The following is a 12,199-nucleotide window of genomic DNA, read 5'->3' as shown; positions in this document are numbered from 1 at the left end:
TGAGAGTCACTAACAGCTGGAACCAAATTCTTTGTGTGTGTTAACACAATTGTCTAATAAACCTGATTCTGATTCTGATTCTGAAAGTTCGTTGGACCAGATGACATGCTAGTAGAAGAGTGGAGATGTTTAGGAGAGATGGCAGTGAAGTTTTAACCAGATTTTGGAAGGTGAGAAGATGCATGGGGAATGGAGAAGGAGTGTGCTGGTACTGATCTTTAAGAATAAGGGAGATGTGCAGACCTGCAGTAACTACATGGGAATTAAGTTGATCAGTCACACCATGAAGTTATGGGAAAGAGTAGTGGAAGCCAGGCTGAGAGAAGAGGTGACCATCTGTGAGCAACAGTATGGTTTCATGCCGAGGAAGAGCACCACAGACGCCTTATTTGCTTTGAGGATGTTGATGGAGAAGTATAGAGAAGGTCAGAAGGAGCTGCATTGTGTATTTGTGGATTTAGAGAAAGCGTACGACAGGGTGCCGAGAGAGGAGTTGTGGTATTGTATGAGGAAGTCTGGTGTGTCAGAGAAGTATGTGAGGGTGGTGCAGGACATGTATGAGGACAGTGTGACAGCAGTGAAGTGTGCAGTAGGAACGACAGACTGGTTCAAGGTGAAGGTTGGACTCCATCAAAGATCGGCTCTAAACCCTTTCCTGTTTGCAGTGGTGATTGACAGGTTGAAGGACGAGGTCAGACAGGAGTCTCCATGGACTATGATGTTTGTGGATTATATTGTGATTTGTGGTGAGAGTAGGGAGCAGGTGGAGAAGATCCTGGAAAGGTGGAGGTACACGCTGGAGAGAAGGGGAATGAAAGTCAGTAGGAGTAAGACAGAGTACATGTGTGTAAATGAGAGGGAGGGCAGTGGAGGGGAGAGGTTGCAGGGAGAAGAGGTGGAGAAGGTAGAGGAGTTCAGGTACCTGGGGTCAACAGTGCAAAGTAATGGAGAGTGTGTTAGAGTAGTGAAGAAAAGAGTGCAGGCAGGGTGGAGTGGGTGGAGAAGAGTGATAGCAGGAGTGATTTGTGATAGAAGAGTATCTGTGAGAGTGAAAGGGAAAGTTTATAGGACTGTGGTGTGACCTGAGATGTTGTATGGATTAGAGACAGTGGCATTGAGTAAAAGACAGGAGGTGGAGCTGGAGGTAGCAGAGCTGAAGATGTTGAGATGTTCATTTGGATGAGAGTGGACAGAATTAGAAATTAGTTTGAGGGACAGCGTATGTAGGACGTTTTGGAGACAAGGTGAGGAAGGTGTGATTGAGATGGTTTGGACATGTGCAGAGGAGGGACATGGGGTATATCAGTAGAAGAATGCTAAAGATGGAGCCGCCAGGAAGGAGCCAAAGGTTTTACTACTGTGTGCAAAGAAAAATGTCCCAGAAGGAGCACATCACTAAACAAACCAACAGCACACAACCAGGAACATCAAAGACTCCTGGGTGGGTCTGTGACTTGTGTGATACCCATAGTGAGCTTCATTTCCTCCCTTTGTTCTGTTTTGCAGAAAGGTCTGAGAATGAGGAGTGAGATATTCCTCTACAGAACCTTCATGAAACCAGGACAGGGAGCTTGTACAGTATACAGGGGACTAAGAAACTACAGTGTTTACTGATGAATGCCAAAGTTAATTATTGACGAACATCATGTACGTATCACTGAACCCTGAGCCCTCACCTCATCACTGACCCCCAAAAATCATGACCGAACCTCATCCTTAATTCACCCAGTGAATTTTCACCCTGTTTGCTAAACCCTGAAACCTCTGACAATATCTGAACCCTGATTCTGCCACAGAACCCCACTCTGAACCCTGACACTATTCCATAAAGACTAGTACAAACAAACATTTACTAAACATTTTTTTCGCTTAAATAAAAATGTTGATTGATCTGTTTCTTTGCAGGACCGTATGCCTGTGTGTCCGCTTTTCACTGTTTTTACAATTTTCACTGTTTATGTGCATGAATGTACAGAGAATATTGAGCACCTGAGCTGTGTGACAAGAAGAAAGTTTGTAGCTAAATAACAATTCTAGATCTACTGTAGCTAACTCACATGTGAAAAGTCAGAAGTTCAGTGTGAATTGTTAAAACGTGTTTATTTCAGAGAAAATCAGATCAGAGTTCAGATCAGTCCGAATTATGAGCATCCACAGCAAGTTTGAGAATGTTGAGAAGCATGCTAAATTCCCATCAGGCTTTACTCTTTTGAATATGAAGTGTGTGTGTGTGTGTGTGTGTGTGTGTGTGTGTGTGTGTGTGTGTGTGTGTGTGTGTGTGTGTGTGTGTGTTATCTATTCCTCTGTGCAAAACAAAACTCAGTGGCCTCCTGCATCCGCTAGAACAAGGTAACAATGAGAAAGGGAAATGACTTGGGGGTCAAGTGAACTTTCTGGAAACAAACACTTAAGATTAGTTGGCCCTCATTGTTGAGTTCTGCTTTATCACACACTCTTAATGTTCTTCCTAACAGGTTAGTGATGTGATTGTTTCGACTAAACCGAGTTAGCATAAAATAAAATAAAATAAAATAAAATAAAATAAAATAAAATAAAATAAAATATGCTGAAAAAAAGATCTAATGTGCGTGACTAAAACAACATCAGGAAATATTATTACCATCTTTAACTTCAGGAAAAAAACATTCACACATCTTTACATTCCAAATGACAAAACATTAATTAAACAATTAGAAAATCAGAATCTTTTAAAAAGAAAAAAATCATAAAAGAATTGAAAGACCATTCTTACCAGTCTGAAGTGAAATGTTGAAATGCTCTACATCAGATTGGGAAATTATTCCAAAATGGTAAACAGTGCCAGGGTTCAGAGCTGAGAGCTTACAGTTATATGTGTTGTTGTGGGTTTGGATCTGAGGGCAGTTGGTTAACTGAGATCCAGTCACACGGTTGATCAGAGTGAAACCACAGAACTGTCCTGCTGATTTGAACTTAATCACAGCTGAGAATGTGCTCATGGTGGCTTCAGTTTGGTTCACCACACACCTGACTGCTTCCTTTGTGGTTTCGAGCTGAAAGAAAATAAAACAGTCAAAAAAAGAAAAATGTACAGTATGAAATCCAAAATTTCACCTGTTGCTGGACAAACCTGTGCCCATCTCGCTGTGAGAGTGAGAGTCCAAGCAACCCAAATCCAGCATTGTTTCCATGCCAACATCTCACAATCAAAGCTGGAGAACAGGTGATTTTAAGCATTTTCTTCAATTAAAAGTATTTATAATCCATAACTCTTTCCTTCCCTGTTGTGATCTATAAATTTCCTGCAGTTTAATTTGGATTATTTTTTAAACAAATAAACATTTCTAAGTCTAATGAGAAATGTAAGAGACAATTCGATTCCTTTCGCTGTAGCTGACTCTAAAGTCTCTGATGCTTGCTGCCAGATTTCCACCTTTGCCTCCCTGAAGCTTCTCAGACACTCCACCCTACTGACTTCCTGCTCAACTTTCCCTTTAACACACCCTGCTCATTTATATTTGCTTAGAGTTCACATCATTACATTAATGAAAAGCTTCTAAATATCTAGCTAATAAATATTACTTCTGATATCATTTTAGTTTTGTGAGCTGATCATCACTCAGTGTATCACCTACTTTTCCACCAAGTTCACTTAAAAAAAGAAACACTTTCTAAAAGCCAAGTGGAAAGTGAGGAAAGTGTCTCATTCCAGTCATGATTTAAAGACAAACAAGTTTCAATTTTATCCTTATAAATACACATTTTTAGGGCAATAGAGCATGATCTGAGGAGTCTTCTCCACTCCTTTTTGGTCAAGATTAAAATAGAGACAGACATCAGGCAGTAATGCTGGACATGTGTAAAAATGTATTACATTTTGTAGTCTATTGATAAGAATTGGAGACGGATGTTTCGCTGTTGCGACCCCTAATGGGAGCATTCAATAGAAGAAGAAGAAGAAGAAGAAGAAGAAGAAGAGTCTATTGATAAGAATATTATTAGCAATAGTGTCAAAAGCTGCATTAATGTCAAGGAACAGAAGCGAGGAGACACAATCCTGATCAGAGACCAACAGCAGCTCAGTTACCAGCGCTGTGTTTTTGTTCAATGATGAGGTCCCATGAAGGTATGTGCATAACTGTTATGCAACAATAACCATGACCACCATCAAATCTTTTAAATGCAGCACATCATCTCCTGTTGCTGAATTTAAATGGGTTACATTTGTTTTTTTATTTTTGTAGTTTTTCTATTTTTTTTCTATTTATTATTTTTCTATTTTCTTCTTACCTGAAGGGGGGTGGCGGTGGTTAATGTAGTGGAGATCACAGGGGTAGTTGAAATAGTTGTTGTTGGGGGTTCAGTACTTAGAATATCAGTAGTAAGAATTGCTTTTGTTGTTGCCATTCTGCTCTTTGTTGCTGTAGATGTAGTTACCTTAGTAGGTTTAGTTAAATGGATGGGTGTAGTTGCTTTAGTAGCTGTTATTATTAAAACAGATGTAGCTGGATTAATAGCTGTAGTTATAGGGGCAATTGTAGTTGCCTCAGTGGCTGTAGTTATAGGGGCAGTTGAAGTTGCCTCAGTGGCTGTAGTTATAGGGGCAGTTGCATTTGCCTCAGTAGCTGTAGTTATAGGGGCAGTTGTAGTTGCCTCAGTGTCCGTAGTTATAGGGGCAGTTGTAATTGCCGTAGTGGCTGTAGTTATAGGGGCAGTTGTAATTGCCGTAGTGGCTGTAGTTATAGGGGCAGTTGTAGTTGCCTCAGTGTCTGTAGTTATAGGGGCAGTTGTAATTGCCTCAGTGTCTGTAGTTATAGGGGCAGTTGTAATTGCCTTAGTGGCTGTAGTTATAGGGGCAGTTGTAATTGCCTCAGTGTCTGTAGTTATAGGGGCAGTTGTAATTGCCTTAGTGGCTGTAGTTATAGGGGCAGTTGTAATTGCCTTAGTAGCTGTAGTTATAGGGGCAGTTGTAATTGCCTTAGTGGCTGTAGTTATAGGGGCAGTTGTAATTGCCTCAGTGTCTGTAGTTATAGGGGCAGTTGTAATTGCCTTAGTGGCTGTAGTTATAGGGGCAGTTGTAATTGCCTTAGTAGCTGTAGTTATAGGGGCAGATGTAATTGCCTTAGTGGCTGTAGTTATAGGGGCAGTTGTAATTGCCTTAGTGGCTGTAGTTATAGGGGCAGTTGTAATTGCCTTAGTGGCTGTAGTTATAGGGGCAGTTGTAATTGCCTTAGTGGCTGTAGTTATAGGGGCAGTTGTAATTGCCTTAGTGGCTGTAGTTATAGGGGCAGTTGTAATTGCCTTAGTGGCTGTAGTTATAGGGGCACTTGTAGTTGCCTCAGTGGCTGTAGTTATAGGGGCAGTTGTAATTGCCTCAGTGGCTGTAGTTATAGGGGCAGTTGTAATTGCCTTAGTGGCTGTAGTTATAGGGGCACTTGTAGTTGCCTCAGTGGCTGTAGTTATAGGGGCAGTTGTAATTGCCTCAGTGGCTGTAGTTATAGGGGCAGTTGTAATTGCCTCAGTGGCTGTAGTTATAGGGGCAGTTGTAATTGCCTTAGTGGCTGTAGTTATAGGGGCACTTGTTGTTGCCTCAGTGGCTGTAGTTATAGGGGCAGTTGTTATTGCCTCAGTGGCTGTAGTTATAGGGGCAGTTGTAATTGCCTCAGTGGCTGTAGTTATAGGGGCACTTGTGGTTGCCTCAGTGGCTGTAGTTATAGGGGCACTTGTGGTTGCCTCAGTGGCTGTAGTTATAGGGGCAGTTGTTATTGCCTCAGTGGCTGTAGTTATAGGGGCAGTTGTAATTGCCTCAGTGGCTGTAGTTATAGGGGCACTTGTGGTTGCCTCAGTGGCTGTAGTTATAGGGGCACTTGTGGTTGCCTCAGTGGCTGTAGTTATAGGGGCACTTGTGGTTGCCTCAGTGGCTGTAGTTATAGGGGCACTTGTGGTTGCCTCAGTGGCTGTAGTTATAGGAGCAGCTGTAGTTGCCTCAGTAAATGTTGATGTTGACTCAATTGTATATAGTGTTATTGGCAGATCTGAAGAAATGTCAGGGGTAGATGTAGTTATGTTTTTTGATTTAACATAAGGGGTAATTGTGGTGGATCTGGGAGCTTTGATTACAGGTGTAGTCGCTCTGTTAGATGTAGTTGTAGAGTAAGTTGAAGTTACAGGGTTAGTTATAGTTGGACCTGCTGTATTCACCGAGGATGTTGCAGTTGCTCTAAATGGCATAGGTACAGGCCTCAATGTCTGTAATATTTTAGGATTATTTTTCCTAATAGATTTAGATACAAGTCCAGTTGTGGTTGGATCTGCTCTCGTCACAGGAGCAGCAGTAAATGTAGTAGCAGATTGGAATACAGTTTTGGAAGTCATGGTTGTTGTAGTAGCTGCAGCTGTGAGTTTGGTTAGATGAGCTACAGTCGATGTGGTTTCTCTTAGTGTTTCAGTCTCTGTATGGGAAGCTGTGGCCACTCTGGAGGCAGTTATAGTTGCCCTCATTAGGCTTGGTGTGTTGTGTGACCATGTTGTTGTGTGTTTTACAGGTTTGATGTCAGTTTGAGTCTTAGCTTCTGTAATAATTTGGGCTAAAAGGTTAAGTTTTGGTGTTGAGAAAACAGATGCAGAAGAGGAGGAATTAGAGGAGAGGTTAGAGGAGAAGCTAGATGAGTTGGAGGAGGTGTTAGAAGAGTTAAATGGGGTGTTTGGTGTAATTGGAAATCTGTAGTGTGTCATGTCATCTGTTGCAGGAAGTGATTTCTCCATGTTGTGGGTTCCAGTGGGATGATGTGTAAACTCTGAGGTCGTCTCTGAGCTCCAGCTGAAGTTCTGCAGGAAAACTGAAACAGTCGTAATGTTACTCATTACATTCCTCGTTTCTGAAGGGAGCTGTGAGACAGAGATAGCTTCCTGTTTCTCCATTTTAAAAAGTTTCAGGTCAACTGTGTGAGTCAGTTTGTCTTTGTTAAAGGTACCAGTGGTCCCGGTCCTTTTGGCTCTGGACCTAACTGTAATGTGGGATGTAACAGGGATCCTCACAGTTGTTATCGCTCCTGTGTTTTTATCAGTTGTTGAAAGACCTGGTGATGGACAGAGAGATGGAGGATATTATGAATAAAAAAGTTGTAATATATCATTCAGAACAGCTTCAGCACATAAACACATCATGGTAAGACAGTGGGATTAGAGTTATTTAATAATAATTATAATTAATTCAGATTTTTACTCAACACAAAACGTTCAATTAACGTTCATCAATTTCTCAGGTTGAATACTGGAGCTGCAGGAACGTGTGCCAGATTATTTCATTATTTAGAGAATTTTTGAACTTTTAGAACTGAGCACACTGCAGCAGGGCAGACATGTGTGTGTGTGTGTGTGTGTGTGTGTGTGTGTGTGTGTGTGTGTGTGTGTGTGTGTGTGTGTGTGTGTGTGTGTGTGTGTGTGTGTAGCATTTCCTTAAACAGCAGTAAGTTACTGTGAGCTTAAAACACTGACAGGAAGAATCAATGTACGACATTCCTGTGACGACCGACAGCCTTGAACACAATGTGTGAGGAAACTGATATCAGGGGCACATCCTACACACACACACACACACACACACACACACACACACACACACACACATGTCTGCCCTGCTGCAGTGTGCTCAGTTCTAAAAGTTCAAAAATTCTCTAAATAATGAAATAATCTGGCACACGTTCCTGCAGCTCCAGTATTCAACCTGAGAAATTGATGAACGTTAATTTTTTTTTTTTTTTTTTAAATGACGGACATAGTTTCCAGGACTTCTTACAGAAGAAATGAACTGCAACCAGCTGCAGAAGTGGTGTTTTATCCATATTACATCTCAGGCTGCTAAAGAACTGAAGACTGGTATCATTACTGTGTACAGATTATAAAAAAGTGCCTTTCAAATAGATTAAAACTGTTTTTAGAAAAAATTCTTAATGAGGCCTTTGATAAAGTTGACCATACATATTTATTTCAAACCCTTACATGATTAGTTGTTTGAGGGGAAAGTTTGATTTCATGGGTAAAATGTTTGTACACTGGAGTTTGTGGTCTCTTAAGGTTAAAGGGAGTGTTATGTTTTTGAGTGCACAGGTCTTTAGAGCCGTCTTTAATCAGGAGAGATTCTCACTGGTCTTATTTTACCAACCAAGAAAGAAACCAGAAATTCCATAGGACAGGTTACAAAAATAGTTTCTGCTTTTCCCAATGCCATAACAGGGTTCATCAGAAGTGCCAGTGATGAAAAAATCTTGAAAATGTTTTGAATAAAGTATAATGAAAAGTTTTCAACACTTGGAAAAAGTGAAGGTTATCTTACAGACAACTGTCAAAGATCCTTCCAGTGCCTCCAGGGAGAATCAAATAGAGAAGACTTAAAGATTTGATGTTTACGTCTAGGATCAGAGCGGAACATGCAGGGAGTGGGATTGTATCATGGGAGTACAGGAAAATCATGCACCTAAAGAAAGGTGCCAAATGGAGAATTCTGGATGAGATTTTTAGGGTGACAGGCATCCACAGGGGTCATGAAGTGTATAATGAGGAGAATCCCATCAACATTACCTTCTGCCTTCAGACAAAGACCAAAGGTGAACAGGACTGTTAAACCAGAGCCAGAAATCCTATCTAAATGTTCTATCTACAGGTTTCAGAAGCAGAAGCCAAAAGAAGCACAATCAGAAGAATGTTCTTTTCTAAGCATCAGGACTCCATCTGCCTGAAAGTCTCATACCTCAGTACCCTCAAAAACTGCAAGGAATCAAAGTGGTCAGATGTGTTTTAGCCAGATTCATCCTCTAAAGGCTGCTGGAGATCGCTGTACAAACCTACTATAGAGAAACACACTGTGAATCTCCAGTGGGGACAAATCACTGGGTGAATCCTACAGATATCCATGTTGCATAAAATGACCTCACTGTAGATACAAAATGTTCTGCAACATAGAGGAGTCAAGTGCAGGAGAAGGAGAAGAGAAGGAGAAGAGAAGGTGCAGTGATTAGGGTGGTAAAGGCACTTATAGTTGCTAAGATCCGGGAGGAGTCTGAATATTTTTAGTTGATAAAAGATCTGGATGGATTTTTTTACAGCGTGGCCTTCAATGATGGAGCAGAAGAATCAACTAATTCTAAATATGTGACGTACAATTTTAATCCGTAATTAATGTATTAATTCATAATTTATTTATTTAATGAGACTGTCATGTTTAAGGTATGAAGTATGTTAATGTTTGTAAATGTAAATAATGGTGTGAAATTACTCCTCCTCCCCCCCACACACACACACACACACTCCCCCGCCCCCTCTTCCCCTCTCTCTTGCCCCACACTTGAACAGTACCTGGATTTGAACACAGGTGTTTCGGCTCCACTTGCTGCTCTGTGTACTGGGTCCAGTTGGAGTGTTTGGGTTCGGACCTGACCACGGCTCTCTCCCCCTGTTTCTGCAGGTACAGAGGCAACATCTCCAACCCAAAGATCCCAAACTCATCATAACACTTCCATGAAGGGGCGGAGTTACAGGGGCGTGACTTCACCAAGCGTGCATGATAGGGCACACCTTCCTTCAGGTTGACCCATAAACATACTGCAGAGTGAGTGAGCTTCAGCTTCCTGTCTGGGGTCCAGCTCCAGTCCTGAGACGGGTTCCTCACATCACACTTCCTCAAAACCACAAGCACTCCACCCTGAACCGTCACACACACACCTTTACTCGTGTGTCTGATCAGGAACCCACCTAAAACACACACACACACACACACACACACACACACACACACACACACACATGCACACACACACCACACACACACACACACACACACACACACACACACACACACACACACACACACACATTAACACACCTGTTGCAAAAAAAATAGTCTAAAATAGTCTAAAATATTAAGCATTAAAGACCCCTCATCTTACCCCTCACCTCACACCTACCCCTTATCTTACCCCTACCCCTTATCTTACCCCTCACCTCACACCTACCCCTTATCTTACCCCTACCCCTCATATTACCCCTCATCTCACACCTACCCCTTATCTTACCCCTACCCCTCATCTTACCCCTCACCTCACACCTACCCCTTATCTTACCCCTCCTCTCATCAGAATCAGAATCAGAATCAGGTTTATTGGCCAAGTGTGTTGACACACACAAGGAATTTGGTTCCAGCTGTTAGTGACTCTCAAAAGTACAGACACAAATAAAACCTAAAATCTCACACCTACCCCTTATCTTATCCCTACCCCTCATCTTACCTCTCATCTCACACCCACCCCTTATCTTACCCCTCATCTCACACCTACCCCACATCTTACACCTACCCCCCATCTTACCCCTACCCCTTGTATCACCCCTTATCTTACCCCTACCCCTCACCTTACACCTACCCCTCATCTTACCCCTACCCCCCATCTCACCCCTCATCTCACATCTACCCCTCATCTTACTCCTCATCTCACCCCTACCCCTCATCTTACCCCTCATCTCACCCCTCATCTCACCCCTAACCCCAACCCTAACCCTCATCTCACCCCTACCCCTTATCTTACACCTCATCTTACCCCTCATCTTACACCTACCCCTCATCTCACCCCTAACCCAAACCCTACCCCTCATCTTACCCCTCATCTTACCCCTTATCTCACACATACCCCTCATCTTACCCCTCATCTCACACCTACCAATCATTTTACCCCTCATCTCACACCTACCAATCATCTCACCCCTCATCTCACCCCTACCCCTTATCTTACCCCTCATCTTACACCTACCCCTCATCTCACCCCTCATTTCACCCCTAACCCTAACCCTACCCCTCATTTTACCCCTCATCTTACCCCTTATCTCACACATACCCCTCATCTTATCCCTCATCTCAATCATCTTACGTCTCATCTCACACCTACCAATCATCTTACCCATCATCTCACACCTACCAATCATCTCACCCCTCATCTTACCCCCACCCCTCATCTTACCCCTTATCTCACTCCTCATCTTACCCCTACCCCCATCTCATCCCTCATCTTACCCCTTATCTCACTCCTCATCTTACCCCTCATCTTACCCCTTATCTCACCCCTACCCCTCATCTCATCCCTACCCCTCATCTTATCCCTACCCCACATCTCACCCCTCATCTTACCCCTCATCTTACCCCTACCCCTCATCTCATCCCTACCCCTCATCTCACCCCTAATCTTACCCCTCATCTCACCCCTCATCCTAACCTTCATAAAGGAATAAATGGAATAAATTGGTATAAAATAGACAAACTGTATTTATTATTTAATAGTAATGTGTTAATTGATTTAACTGCTGAACTCAACATGGTGTAAAGATCAAATATTGACATAATCAGAAATACGAGGAAACCCAGCTGTGAGAAATAAGATGTTGGTTAATTAATGATGTTAGTTTTAGTAAAGTGCAGTAGATAAACACATTTGTGATCTTATACATTTCTGAAATGTTTCCTCGGAATTATCCTCATTAATTAGTTTAAAGTATAAAGAAAAGTTTCACAGTTTATTAAATATAATTAACTTTTTTAACAGACGCACAGCGTAGCATGTGCATAATAAACACTATAAACATAACTCGTTACAGATATAACTATTAAAAGAACTAATTTTCAGGTTACAAAAGTGAAAGCATATAAAAAATATCTATAAGAAACATAAATGTGTGTATATTTTTAGATAGATTTAATATAAACAAGTTTGAACAGAAAAGAAACACACACACACACACACACACACACACACAGTAACAGTGCGTGAGTATAATGCAGTAGTGTGTAATACTCACTGTTTGTGGAGAAGTGTAGCAGTAGTAAGAGGAGTGTGTAGAAGTGTGTGTCCATGTTCACGCTCAGTGCACAAATGAAAGAGGAAAAGGACTGTGAGGAGGAAAGAAGTCAGAGAGCAGTGCTTCCTACTATTCTACTGCTGTGTATTCTCACACAAACACACACACACACACACACACACACACACACACACACACACACACACACACAGTGAGGTTAGTTTGTGTGAAGCAGAATCTCTGATTATGTTTAATTTAACACTTTTTCCTCTTGGTTTTTCAGTTTGCTCTGAAAAATGCACAGTACAGGAATTAACAAAAATAAATTTTAATGTAGACGTAAAAGTGTGTTAGTGTGTGTACTTCATAAAGTCCTGCTGAA

The 12,199-nt window shown here is 41.7% G+C and overlaps 1 protein-coding gene across 1 annotated transcript in view; it reads right to left on the bottom strand.

Moving 5' to 3' along the window:
• Positions 1 to 11,971, bottom strand: part of ptprbl (protein tyrosine phosphatase receptor type B, like) — a 54,501-nt gene extending 42,530 nt beyond the window's left edge. The window contains exons 1-4 of the mRNA XM_083561780.1: positions 11,818 to 11,971; positions 9,334 to 9,729; positions 4,270 to 7,058; positions 2,753 to 3,032 (exon numbers count right to left, since the gene is read on the bottom strand). Coding sequence (XP_083417906.1) covers positions 2,753 to 3,032; positions 4,270 to 7,058; positions 9,334 to 9,729; positions 11,818 to 11,872 — 3,520 coding nt within the window. The 5' untranslated portion in view covers positions 11,873 to 11,971. The remainder of the gene's footprint in view (positions 1 to 2,752; positions 3,033 to 4,269; positions 7,059 to 9,333; positions 9,730 to 11,817) is intronic.
• Between the last annotated feature and the right edge of the window lie 228 nt (positions 11,972 to 12,199).

This window comes from Silurus aristotelis, assembly GCF_946808225.1.
Source record: "Silurus aristotelis genome assembly, chromosome: 14".
Taxonomy (NCBI): domain Eukaryota; kingdom Metazoa; phylum Chordata; class Actinopteri; order Siluriformes; family Siluridae; genus Silurus; species Silurus aristotelis.
Note: the sequence above shows the minus strand (reverse complement) of the source record. Positions and strands in the feature narration are given on the sequence as shown.